We start from the raw sequence: 14,230 nt of genomic DNA on the forward strand, positions 1-14,230 counted from the left end.
GGACACATCCACTGGCCGCCAGGGCATTGGAACGGAGGTGTGGGACAATTCTGCTCGTCGCTCATGTCTCGGCAGTCGTTCTCACCGTCGCACAGCCAGTAATTCGGGATACAAATCTTATTGGGGCATTGAAAGAAGCTGGACCCGCAGGTGACAGGAGGGCAGGAGATGTGCTCGTCTGAACCGTCCTCGCAGTCGGGATGGCCGTCGCATTCCCACTTATCCGGCACGCAGACGCCATCGGTTTGACACTGGAACTCGTCCTTGTGGCACAGGCCCGGGCCTCGAGTGGCTACACGGGGGCACAAATTTCGTAAACTGTATGCTTTTCTTCATGTCAGTAAATCTCTCATTTTCAAGTGCGTTGACTTACGACAGTTTCGCTCATCGGAATGGTCCCTGCAGTCAAAGACGCCATCGCATCGATAACTGTCACTAATACACTGGTCGCCACTGGCACAGGCAAACTCATAGGATGCACAGGAAAACTCTACGCAAGGAGAAAAAGACACAAAAATCAATGATCGCCATGCAACAAAAACAAATATGTTGACAATGTAAGGTACATAAAAGATAAGGTAACATGGTTTTAAAATAACAGTTTATGGTTAGAGCATGTAATAGTAGTAATACTTTATGTCATACATTTTTTCAGTTGTAAAAGAAAAAAGACACCCTACTATTTTTTATATGTTTGTGTCTAAAATAACCAAATCTCCATTGTTGGCGTTTGGGTGTAATACCGCAAGGTCCACTAGGGGGTGCTTGCAGCGATGGTGGTATTAGAGTAGGTGACAAAACGACAGAGGAAGAATAAATCCTGAGGGTGAATATATACGTCAAGTCATCGTGGATTGTCTTCCACATTCTGTGCCACAGGTTAGTATAAAGTAGAAATAATGCATACAAACGACTTTAAAGAGTGTAGAAACTTGCTAAAGTAAACAACTGACTGCAAAGTGGTTTGTTATAAATGTTTTGTAGAGCATTTGAGCACATGTGAAATGGCTAACGGCTAATGCTAGCAGTCCTTAATGTATGGTGAATAGCATTAAGCAGGCTAACTGCAATATGTGAAATGTGTTACTGATAGTATTGTGATAAAGATATGTGAAATGTATACATTGGCTGTGGAAATTGTCACTAGATTGACATGTAAAGACAATGTTTAGCTGTTCAAATGTTTGTTTTTCAAGGCATACAACAACAAATGAATTCTTTCTACCGCAGTTTTTCTCATCCGAGCCATCCAAGCAGTCTTGGTCGCCGTCGCACACGTAGGAGTTGAATATGCAACGGTGGTCGGGACACAGGAAGTACGCAGGTGGGCAGGTGGTGACGGTGGAATCTGAGGAGAGAATGAAGTTGATGCATCACTGCATATCGTCAAGTGTGAATCGTCTGCGTTGAACTTACTGCAGTTGTGCTCGTCCGAGCCGTCGCCGCAATCATTGTCGCCGTCGCACAACCAGTCTTTGGAGACGCATCTGTTGTTATCGCAGGTGAATGAATCAGTTGAACAGGTGGTGGGCACCCCAGTGGGACAGTTGATTTCATCCGAGCCGTCGCCACAGTCGTCGGTGCCGTCGCAGCGCCACCCGGACAGGATGCAATGCTTGTTGTTGCAGGTGAAGGCTCTCGGGGAGCAGGTTGCTCCTGGGTGTTAGAAAGCAAATATATATATGTAATGGTAGTAGTAATGGTTTTATCTCATTTGCATGCATCAGATTACAATTGAATGCATCACATAATCAGTTCACAGTTCCACATGTCCAAAAGGAGTAGGAAGAAGCAAAGCTTATTAAATCCTACCCCTCCATCTGGTACTTTTACAATCAGTAACTGTTACATTTGTTCACTTCCTGCTTTCCTAATATAATTTAATTTGTTTTTAAATTTAATATAATTTAATTTGTTTTTAATTTAATTTCTTTATAAAATAAATTAAATTAAGTGTCAATATAGACAATTCAATCCAAATTGAATGAAAAAGCAGTAGTCGGACTGTCGGTAAAAGCTTAAAATCCCCAATATCTTAAGTTTGGTAATGGTAATGGTTTTATTTCATTTGAACATGCATCAGATTACAATTGAATGCATCCCATAATCAGTTCACAGTTCCACATGTCCAAAAGGAGTAGGAAGAAGCAAAGCTTATTAAATCCCACCCCTCCATCTGTACAGTAACTGTTACATTTGTTCACTTTCTGCCTTTTTAATAAAATTTTATATATATATATTTAAATTAAATTAAATTGTATGATCATATCACCTCGTACTTCGGTATGGGACAAAAAAATAAAAAAGTTAACTTAAAAAAACACTCTTAAACTATATTAGGAAAGCAGGAAGTGAATTTGTTCACTTCCTGCTTTCCTAATTTAATTTAATTTTTTTATTAAAAATTTAAAAAATTTAAATTATATGACCATACAATTTTTAATTATTTTTTAGCCTTATGCATTATTTTAGCCGTTTGAAGATGAACTATATCAGCAAGTTGAAGTATTTGTGATTTTAGAAATAAGTAGTATGTTCTCTGTAGGCGGCATTATGAATTATCCTTACTGGCCTTTTTTGCAGTACATTTAGCGAGTGAAGATTGCTTTTATAGTTATTACCCCATATTTCCACACAATAAGTAAGATATGATTTGAGAACAAATTTTGCTTTGTTCAATATTGAAATACTACTGGCCACCTTATGATGTATATTTGTATGGTAATATATAACATGTAGGTGTTACTGTACTAAGATTGCCGTGTTGTTCATGTACCTGTGTCGGTGCAGTTGGCCTCATCAGACTTATCCACGCAATCCGGATAACCATCGCAGAAGTACGAGTTGGATATGCACCGCCCCTCGTCACACTCGGAGGCGTAGTCGCCACAGTTGTTATCCGGAGGCGGAACGCTGTCGTCCTTGACACAGTCCATTTGGTTGATCTGCAGCTTCATGCCGTATGGACAGCCACACACGCGGCTGTAGGACGGAGTCGGGAAGCAGAAGTGACTGCAGCGGCCATTTGCCACGGCATTGCAGCGACTATTGATGTCTAAAAGTAGAAAAAGCGACACACGGTAGTCAGGTGATTGTCGTAGGGGGGGGCGTCACGGATGTCACCGTGCATGAACCTACTACTATAGAGGTCGGCGGTGTAGGCTTTGACGTTCAGAATTCCGTTGATTCCTTGTCTGATCATCATGTTCCCTCCTCCGTCCCTCTTCCTCAGCTCAAATATTGCTCGGGTTCGTGTATCGGCGACGTACAGGTAGTCTGCAGGACACAAACACATGCTTTTAATGTGCTTTTACTCTTTGAAAAATTGAAAATTTCAACGGAATTACTTCCGGTATCAAAGCAGATATAAACTTACTACAACATATACAATTAAGTATCCCGACATGGTATTAATTACTGCAATACTTTGGTTTGGAAAGGTACAATTTCAGACAGAGCTCTAAATATTTTGGCCATTTAGTATACGCTTGGGCTGCACGGTGGTCGAGTGGTTACTGCGCAGACCTCACAGCTAGGGGTTGAACCGGGGTTCAATTCAACCCTCGGCCATCTCTGTGTGGAGTTTGCATGTTCTCCCCGTGCTTGAGTGGGTTTTCTCCCACATTCCAAAAACATGCTAGGTTAATTGGCGACTCCATATTGTAATAATATTTGTTTTTGTTGCCCTTGTTGCTGCCTGATGAAAAGTGTGTATCTGATTGATCATTGAATCATAAAAATGTGTAATTAAATCTGATTAAAAATTTTAATAAAATGATAATTTATTAAGTTGTATAATATAATAAATTCAATAATATAATAATTTATTAATAAGTGTAATAAGCATTACGTCAGATTAAATCTTGGAAAAATATTTAAAGAAAAACTAAATGTAAAAAAAATTTGAGTTTCTTTAGCATGAATTACACGGGGCTGCACCGTGGTCAAGTGGTTACCGCGCAGACCTCACAGCTAGGGATTGAACCAGGGTTCAATTCCACCATCTCTGTGTGGAGTTTGCATGTTTTTCCCGTGCATGCGTGCGTTTTCTCCGGGTACTCCGGTTTCCTCCCACATTCCAAAAACATGCTAGGTTAATTAGCGACTCCAAATTGTCCATAGGTATGAATGTGAGTGTGAATGGTTGTTTGTCTATATGTGCCCTGTGATTGGCTGGCAACCAGTCCAGGGTGTACCCCGCCTCTCGCCCGAAGACAGCTGGGATAGGCTCCAGCACCCCCCACAACCCTCTAGAGGATAAGCGGTAGAAAATGAATGAATGAATATTTTGTTCTGGGGCTAAACGGTGAGAGACCCAAGTTTGATTCCGCATTTCTGTGGAGTTTGCATGTTCTCCCCAGTTTTCTCCGGGTACTCCGGTTTCCTCCCACATTCCAAAAACATGCTAGGTTAATTGGCGACTCCAAATTGTCCATAGGTACAAATGTGAGTGTGAATGGTTGTTTGTCTATATGTGCCCTGTGATTGGCTGGCTGGCGACCAGTCCAGGGTGTACCCCGCCTCTCGCCCGAAGACAGCTGGGATAGTCTGACGTCTGGGATGGACTTCAGTAATAAGACGTAAACAAACCTGAATAAACAGTCAGTGAATACGGTTGTGTGATCTGTCCGATATTGCTGAAGGTCTTTCTGTCGTTTCCTTGAATGCCAATGTGTCCAATCCGGTCCAAAAGGTAGTCGACCCAATATAAACGCTCCTGTCTATTACAGACACACAAAAACAACATTATAAATATTTTCTTGTTATAGATATTGAATAAAATTGTATTATACACTTACGAATAATCAATAGCAAGTCCATAAGGCCATCCAAGTGTTGTGTTGACCAATGGAACTCCATTGCTGCCATCAGTGTAACCCCTCATGATGACCGCTGGGCGATACACGTCGGACCAAAACAAGTAGCTACGCACACACAAACAAGGATTTAAAAATGTAGGAGGACCCCCAACTACACCAAATAGAGACTCACCCAGCACCGGGATGCACTGCAAGTCCCTTTGGAGTCCTTAATCCGGTCACGATGTCTTTCATGGACTTGTCTGTGGTTCTGAACGCCACCACTGTCTTATAGGTGTTAGAGGTCCAGAACAAGACTTTGGAAGTCCAGTCATAGGCCATAGCATCAATTGAGCCAACCCTGTAGCCTGTTAAAATCTGTTGAACTGAAAGGAGAATTCATATTTTAGGTGGGATACATTTTAAAATACATTTTAAAATAACATCACCCTTCAATTACCCGCAGTTTGCTCTAGAAGATGATTGTGTGGTCAGTAAATGCAAATATTGTTTACAAATACTATTTGTGGTAATCATGATAATATCAGGGCTGTATAGTGGACGAGTGGTTAGCATGCAGGAGAATCGAGTTCAATTCCACCCTCCGACAACTCTGACCTCACAAGGTTCGTGGGTGTTGCTGGAGTCTATCCCAGCTGTCTTCAGGCGAGAGGCAGGGTACACCCCGGACTGGTGGCCAGCCAGCCAATCACAGGGCACATATAGACAAACAACCATTCACACTCACATTCATACCTATGGACAATTTGGAGTCGCTAATTAACCTAGCATGTTTTTGGAATGTGGGAGGAAACCGGAAAAAACCCGGCCAGAGATGGCGGAGGGTGGAATCGAACTTGGGTCTCCTAGCTGTGCGGCCTGCGCGCTAACCACTCAGTCCATAATACAGTCATTAAGTTTCAAAAATTCATAAATTAATTAATTGATCGCTGTCTTGTGGTTGACTATAGCCTATTATTAGTCAAATCAAATACTGCAATACATTCATTTTCTACCTCTTATCCTCACGACGTACACAGGGGTGCTGGAGCCTATCCCAGCTCTCTTCAGGCGATAGGCGGAGTACACCCTGGACTAGTGGCCAGCCAATAACAGGGCACATATAGACAAACAACCATTCACACTCACATTCATACCTATGGACAATTTGGAGTCGCTAATTAACCTAGCATGTTTTTGGAATGTGGGAGGAAACCGGAGTACCCGGAGAAAACCCACGCATGCACGGGGAGAACATGCAAAGGGTGGAATTGAACCCTGGTCTCCTAGCTGTGAGGTCTGCGCGCTAACCACTCCTCCACCGTGCAGCCCGGTGCATTATTTTAATAAAAAAATAATATACAGTTAGAAATCCCACATTTTTGAATGTTTAATGATTTAATGATTTGTCCCACTCTTTGAACTCATCCTTGAACTCACCTTCTATACCCCCCCCACAGCACCGATAGCATGCTAGCCTGTATTGTTAGCCTTATCCTTTCATTTGATGGTGTTCCTATCATTAATTCATTCATTTTCTACCGCTTTTTCCTCACAAGGGTTGCGGGAGTGCTGGAGCCTATCCCAGCTGTCTTCGGGTAAGAGTCGGCTAGCCAATCACAGGGCACATATAGACAAACAACCATTCACACTCACATTCATACCTATGGACAATTTGGAGTCGCCAATTAACCTAGCATGTTTTTGGAATGTGGGATGAAACCGGAGAAAACCCACACATGCACGGGGAGAACATGCCAACTCCAGGCAGAGATGGCCGAGGGTGGAATTGAACCCTGGTCTCCTAGCTGTGAGGTCTATGTGCTAAACACTCGTCCGCCGTACAGCCCGGTGTTCCTATCATCGTTTTGTATAATCAAGAATAGTTATTTGTCTATATGTGCCCTGTGATTGGCTTGCAACCAGTCCAGGGTGTCCTGGGATAGGCTCCAGCACCCCCGCGACCCTCGTGAGGGTAAGCGGTATAAAATGAATGAATGAATAATAACATCAGTAGATGAACACTCACCTGTGCCATTGAGGTTGGACTTATAGACAAGACCTTTAGACCTGTCGTTGTAGAATAGCGCCTCCTCCTGGCCATCAAACTCAACAGCAGAGCCAGAAAAAGACGAGGCGAGCCCTGCGAGGGGCAGAGTGACGTCTTCCTGGAGGGACACGGATAGCGGGATCCCTCGCAGGGCCAGAGAGGTGGCCACCAACAAGTAGTGCTTGACCTCTGTTTAAACGTGACAGATTTTTAGCCAAATACATTCTATAGAAATATTATAAAATATTTTATAGAAATATTTAAGAAGAAAACTACTCACTGAAACAAGTGTGAAGGTCTGACTCCAAGTCGTAACCATGCCGACACTTGCAGCGGTATCCCAAACCGTCATTGTCCGTACGGTGGCTCAGGACACAAATATGCTGACAGCCGCCATTATGTCTTCCGCAGGGGTTCATCACTGTATGAGGTTGAAGTCGTTAACGTCGCCGTCCCGTCCGCACAACATTCCGAGTTCATTCCCTTACCAATCGGCTGCAGGATGGAATGTGAGACAACAACATGGCCCGGTCGCTTAGCGGTACGGTAGAGGAGTGTCGGGTCGCCACCGTTGAAGCGGTTGGCTCTCACCAACCCCATTTTGGTCCAATCTGTGAAGAACACGTGGTTCTCGAATACAGCAATTCCGAAAGGATGCGGCGACTGGGTTCCGCCATTGAGGACGACTTTCCTACACGAAAATGGTCATCAAACACAGCATATTTTGAACATCCATACAATAAATAAGCATTTACCTGTCCAAACCGTGATAAGTGACCGTTTCCACTGTGTCAAAATGGCTGTCAGACCAGTACACCCTCTTTGTGACGATATCTACGCTAATACCAGTTGGGGTACCCAACCGGATCTTCACCAGCTCCACACGGTTGCTGCCGTCCATGAACGCCCGTTCAAGCTTCATGTTCTCATTGCCGATACCCTTGTCAGTGAAGAACATGTACCTGTAAACACAAAAAACACAGTAATGTTCATATCATGGTTGCACGGTGGTCTAGTGGTTAGCACACAGGCCTCACAGCTGCGAGACCCGGGTTCAATTCCACTCTCGGCCATCTCTGTGTGTGGAGTTTGCATGTTCCTGGAGTACTCCGGTTTCCTCCCACATTCCAAAAACATGCTAGGTTAATTGGCGACTCCAAATTGTCCATAGGTATGAATGTGAGTGTGAATGGTTGTTTGTCTATATGTGCCCTGTGATTGGCTGGCCACCAGTCCAGGGTGTACCCCGCCTCTGGCCCCAAGACAGCTGGGATAGGCTCCAGCACCCTCCGCAACCCTCGTGAGGATAAGCGGTAGAAAATGAATGAATATAACATTTACAGGGCTGCAAGGTGGATGAGTGGTTCGCGCAGAGGCCCCACAGCTAAAGGTTAAACCAGGGTTCAATTCCACCCTTGCTGCCCGATGAAAAGTGTGTATCTGATCGATCACTGAATAGTAAAAAATTGTAATTAAATCAGATAAAAAATTGTAATTTTATTAAGTAATTTATTAAGTTTTATAATATAATAAATTCTATAATATAATAATAATTTATTAATAAGTGTAATAAGCATTACGTCAGATTAAATCTTGGAAAAATATGTGATTTAAAGAAAAACTAAATGTCTGTATATTTGATACATGCACACTATTTTAAGCCGGGCCATAGTTTGCCCACACAATCTCATAAAATTTGCTTGTAAAATAATAACAATAACATTTATAATAGTAATAGTAATATTAATAATAAATATCAAAATTTTAATAAAATAATAAAATGATAATTTATTAAGTTTTATAATATAACAAATTCTATAATATAATAATAATTTATTAATAAGTGTAATAACCATTACGTCAGATTAAATCTTGTGATTTAAAGAAAAACGAAATGTCTGTATATTTTCTTTTGCATGAATTACACAGGGCTGCACGGTGGACGAGTGGTTAGCGCGCAGCCCTCACAGCTAGTGGTTAAACCAGGGTTCAATCCCACCCTTGCTGCCCGATGAAAAGTGTGTATCTGATTGATCATTAAATCATAAACATTTGTAATTAAAATCCGATTAAAATTTTTGATAAAATAATAAAATAATTTATTCAGTTTTATAATATAATAAATTCTATAATGTAATAATAATTTATTAATAAGTGTAATAAGTCAGATTAAATGTTGGAAAATTATGTGATTTAAAGAAAAACTCAATGTCTGTATAGTTTCTTTTTCTTTTTTTCTTTTTCTTTCCGATTCAAAATTTTAATAAAATTATAAAATGATAATTTATTAAGTTTTATAATATAATAAATTCTATAATATAATAATAATTTATTAATAAGTGTAATAACCATTACGTCAGATTAAATCTTGTGATTTAAAGAAAAACGAAATGTCTGTATATTTTCTTTTGCATGAATTACACAGGGCTGCACGGTGGTCGAGTGGTTAGCGCGCAGACCTCACAGCTAGGAGACCAGGGTTCAATTCCACCCTCTGTGTGGAGTTTGCATGTTCTCCCTGTGCATGCGTGGGTTTTCTCCGGGTACTCCGGTTTCCTCCCACATTCCAAAAACATATTAGATTAATTGGTGACTCCATAGGTTAATTAACTCGAATTAACTCCATAGTTAATTTTCGATACCATAGGTATGAATGTGAGTGTGAATGGTTGTTTGTCTATATGTGCCCTGTGATTGGCTGGCTGGCCACCAGTCCAGGGTGTACCCCTGGGATAGGCTCCACCACCCCCCCCCCATACTATATATGAAATGAATGACATCATATCATAAATGATATCATATCATAACAGAATCAGACAGAATGTATGCAGCAGAGTGACATTTTCTTTAAAAACCCACCCTACTGTTGGGTCCAGGACCAGACCATGAGGACTCTGCAGGTTCTCAGCAACCAGGGTGACTCGATTCCCTCCTTCAAAGTCGCACACGTCAATGCGCTCCACCATGGCTTCCAACACGTACAATTTAAAGTTGACCCAGTCCACCGCCAGGTTCTGGACATTCTGGACTGCAGTGGTCAGAACCTCACGAATATTCCCTCCATTATAGTTAGCGGAATACACCTGGAAAAATACCAGGAAGGATTTGGAATGATGTCGGAGTACAAAGACGGACATTAGACTCCCTATCTGACCTTTTTAGTGTATGTGTCACTCCAGAACACGGTCTCACTGTGCCGGTGGTACGCCACGCCAACAGCGGAACCTTTGCCCTGAGCGGGCACCAGAGTTCGAACGTAGCGGCCATGGATGTCAGCCATCATTACTTCTCCTCCGTCTGTGTAAATGAGCTGTGGCATTCCACCTGGAATATACATATTCCGATTGAGAACGGAGACAATTAACCTTAAATGACCTCAGTACCTGACACGTTAGCCTTGCAGATGTGACCCTGCTCCAGGAAGTAGCCGTCGGCACAGCTGCAATGATGCGTCCCCGGCCGGTCTTCACAAAGCTGGTCACATATGCCCCAGATTTCACAGTCGTTGTAGTCTAAATGCAAAGACGTGCAATCACTGTTATATCCCTAATCCATAAGAATGCATGAGTTATGACTATGGCATTTCCCACTCACCCACACAGGAGCGACTGTCATTTCCTACAATGAAACCATCAGGGCAGTAGCAGGTGCCCCCTTGTGGGGACACGTGGCATAGATACTCGCAGCTCAACGTTGAGCAGCGTTCAAGACCTGCGAGTGAAAACAATAAAAAGTAAGTCCCTCTACTTTTGTCATTCTTAGTGACAATTACACATTCACACACACATTCATGCATATGAGCACACTTACGCACACTTACGCACACATACACACGTGGACAAAATTGTTGGTAAAGAAAGAAAATCCTACAATTCTCACTGAAATCACTTGAAATTTACAAAAGTAACAATAAAAAAAAATTATTGAAAATTAAACATTCAAAATCAGCCATCAGTTTTGAATGGTTGATTAACATAATTATAAAAAAAATAAACAAAAAATGTATTGAAAATTAAACATTCAAAATCAGCCATCAGTTTTGAATGGTTGATTAACATAATTATTTAAAAAAAATAATAATGTATTGAAAATTAAACATTAAAAATCAGCCATCAGTTTTGAATGGTTGATTAACATAATTATTAAAAAAAAATAAACTAAATATGGATTGAAAATTAAATATTCAAAATCAGCCATCAGTTTTCAATGGTTGATTAACATAATCATAAAAAAAATAAACAAAAAATGTATTGAAAATTAAACATTCAAAATCAGCCATCAGTTTTGAATGGTTGGTTAACATTATTATGGGTTGATTAACATAAATATTTTAAAAAATAAACAAAAAATTTATTAAAAATTAAACATTTAAAATCAGCCATCATTTTTGAATGGTTGATTAACATAATTATTAAAAAAACTACAAATGTATTGAAAATTAAACATTCAAAATCAGGCATCAGTTCTGAATGGTTGATTAACATAATTATTAAAAAAATAAATAAACTAAAAATGTATTGAAAATTAAACATTAAAAATCAGCCATCAGTTTTGAATGGTTGATTAACATAATTATTAAAAAAAATAAACTAAAAATGTATTGAAAATTAAACATTAAAAATCAGCCATCAGTTTTGAATGGTTGATTAACATAATTATTAAAAAAAATAAACTAAAAATGTATTGAAAATTGTATGGCTGGACGGGACACACACACACAAAAAAAGTTAACTCAACTCAATCATTTCCAGTTTAATGCCTCTAATCTCAGCAAAAAGGTGTCGTTATCGTTTTTATAAGCGCTTTTACGGCTATCACGCACCGAATTTGGAGGCGATTAGCGGGTCTGCTCTGAGAAAAGATGTTAATGTTAAACCATGTGTGTGTCTGTGTAGTGCTGAGACTAAAGAAAAAGCTCAGTAAATACTGTAAAAATGTACGAGCTCACAACCCTTGGACCTTTGTTTAAAGCCCAATGAAAGTTTGGGACGGTTACGAGCAGGGATGTTCAACTGGCGGCTTCAGACATGACTTTTTTGTCAACACACACCCTGGTCATACATGTTGTTTTTGGAGTCGGTCCTTAAAGGCACCAGAGTGCTCCTGCCGTTGACGAGCGTTGCATTTTTTTTTTTGGAACTTTCCATTATTTACATTTGTATTCAACTATCTGATCACAAGCCCAAAAAGGAGTAGGCAGAAGCAAAACTTATAAATGCCTACCTTTTTGCAAGATATAATCATGTTCATGCCACAGTCTTGTTTCCCCCTGTTATTATTATCATTGTAATACTATTATTGTTATTATCATTATGGTAATGGTAATGGTTTTATTTCATTTGAACATGCATCAGATTACAATTGAATGCATCACATAATCAGTTCACAGTTCCACATGTCCAAAAGGAGTAGGAAGAAGCAAAGTTAATTAAATCCTACCCCTCCATCTGGTACTTTTACAATCAGTAACTGTTACATTTGTTCACTTCCTGCTTTCCTAATATAGTTTAAGGGTGTTTTTTTTGTTGTTTTTTTTTATTTAAATTTTATTTTTTTTTGTCCCGTACCGAAGTATGAGGTGATATGACAATTTAATTTAATTTAATTTAATTTAATTTAATTTAATTTAATTTAATTTAATAATTAAAAAAAATTCAAACATCAACTTGTATTGTTTCTTGAATTTTATTTACATTTTTCATTTTTTTGTCCCGTACCGAAGTACGAGGTGATATGACAATTTAATTTAATTTAATTTAATTTAATAATTAAAAAAATTCAAACATCAACTGCTTGTATTGTTTCTTGAATTTTATTTAAATTTTTAATTTTTTTGTCCCGTACCGAAGTACGAGGTGATATGACAATTTAATTTAATTTAATTTAATTTAATTTAATTTAATTTAATTTAATTTAATTTAATTTAATTTAATTTAATTTAATTTAAAATATTCAAATATCAACTGCTTGTATTGTTTCTTGAAGTATTGGATGACATTTTTAGCTAATTGGTTATTTTTAGCCATTATTATTGTTATTATTATCACCATTATTATAATCATCATTAATATTACCATTTTTATCATTATAGTTGTAACAATTTTTGGATTTTTTTTTTATTAAATGATTTAATTTTCCAGACTTCATTGCTTCTTATAGAGTACTGTATCATTCCATGTGTTGTTTTCTGAAACATTAAAAAGAGACTAGAGATGGTAGCATTAAGAAAGTCTATGACTTACTGCACGTCTGCTGAGCGGTGGAGTTGGTCTCGTCAGTCCCATCAGGACAGTCCGCTTTCCCATCGCAAACCTTTCCCACTGGTATACAAGCCGGTGAACCCGGGCAGCCCCATTCGCCGGGGTAACAATCTCGGGAGTCGCTGTCTGTAGGCGACATTATTCATATTAAATTACACTGGAAAAGGGTTGAATGTGAGTGTGAATGGTTGTTTGTCTATAAGTGCCCTGTGATTGGCTGGCTGGCGACCAGTCCAGGGTGGACCACGCCTCTCGCCCGAAGACAGCTGGGATAGGCTCCAGCACCCCCAACACTTGTGAGGATATGAGGTACAAAAATGAATGAATGTATTGCAGTATTTGATTTGACTAATAATAGGCTATAGTCAACCACAAGACAGCGATCAATTAATTAATTTATGAATTTTTGAAACCTAATGACAGAGTGGTTAGCGTGTAGGCCGCACAGCTAGAAGACTTGAGTTCGATTCCACCCTTGGCTATCTCTGGCCGGGTTTTCTCCGGGTACTCCGGTTTCCTCCCACATTCCAAAAACATGCTAGGTTAATTAGCGACTCCAAATTGTCCATAGGTATGAATGTGAGTGTGAATGGTTGTTTGTCTATATGTGCCCTGTGATTGGCTGGCTGGCAACCAGTCCAGGGTGTACCCCGCCTCTCGGACAAAGACAGCTGGGATAGGCTCCAGCACCCCCTGCGACCCTCGTGAGGATAAGCGATAGAAAATGAATGACTGAATTATTGTTGTTGGTGTTGTTATTATTAGGGATGGCTGATAATTATCGTCCCGATATCAGTATAAAAATGCCATATCATGAAAATCGATTTTTTTTATTTTTTATGTATTGTATACGTACATATGTGTTCAATTCCTCCACAGGAGATATGTCATGTTACACACATCAATATCAGTATCTGCATATCGTTTTTTTGAAAAAGAAAAAAAAAAGCCATGTGAGTGTGAATGGTTGTTTGTCTATATGTGCCCTGTGATTGGCTGGCTAGCGACCAGTCCAGGGTGTACCCCGCCTCTCGCCTGAAGACAGCTGGGATAGGCTCCAGCACTTTGCAACCAAAAATCAGACAGAAATCCCCAAAAAGCATGTATTTTGTGAACACAAT

At 39.7% G+C, this 14,230-nt stretch overlaps 1 protein-coding gene across 1 annotated transcript in view; it reads right to left on the reverse strand.

Moving 5' to 3' along the window:
- Window positions 1-13,298, reverse strand: part of lrp2b (low density lipoprotein receptor-related protein 2b) — a 54,845-nt gene extending 41,547 nt beyond the window's left edge. Inside the window, 18 exon segments of the mRNA XM_058061207.1 lie at window positions 1-292; window positions 374-490; window positions 1,226-1,348; window positions 1,417-1,656; window positions 2,777-3,055; window positions 3,139-3,276; window positions 4,591-4,721; window positions 4,800-4,925; window positions 4,993-5,185; window positions 6,829-7,038; window positions 7,130-7,270; window positions 7,338-7,540; window positions 7,605-7,811; window positions 9,709-9,932; window positions 10,004-10,173; window positions 10,233-10,361; window positions 10,444-10,560; window positions 13,092-13,298. The exon segment at window positions 1-292 is cut by the window's left edge and continues 86 nt beyond it. Coding sequence (XP_057917190.1) covers window positions 1-292; window positions 374-490; window positions 1,226-1,348; window positions 1,417-1,656; window positions 2,777-3,055; window positions 3,139-3,276; window positions 4,591-4,721; window positions 4,800-4,925; window positions 4,993-5,185; window positions 6,829-7,038; window positions 7,130-7,270; window positions 7,338-7,540; window positions 7,605-7,811; window positions 9,709-9,932; window positions 10,004-10,173; window positions 10,233-10,361; window positions 10,444-10,560; window positions 13,092-13,248 — 3,197 coding nt within the window. The 5' untranslated portion in view covers window positions 13,249-13,298.
- Window positions 13,299-14,230: the final 932 nt, after the last annotated feature.

Source organism: Doryrhamphus excisus, chromosome 22 (genome assembly GCF_030265055.1).
Source record: "Doryrhamphus excisus isolate RoL2022-K1 chromosome 22, RoL_Dexc_1.0, whole genome shotgun sequence".
In the NCBI taxonomy this organism is placed as follows: Eukaryota; Metazoa; Chordata; class Actinopteri; order Syngnathiformes; family Syngnathidae; genus Doryrhamphus; species Doryrhamphus excisus.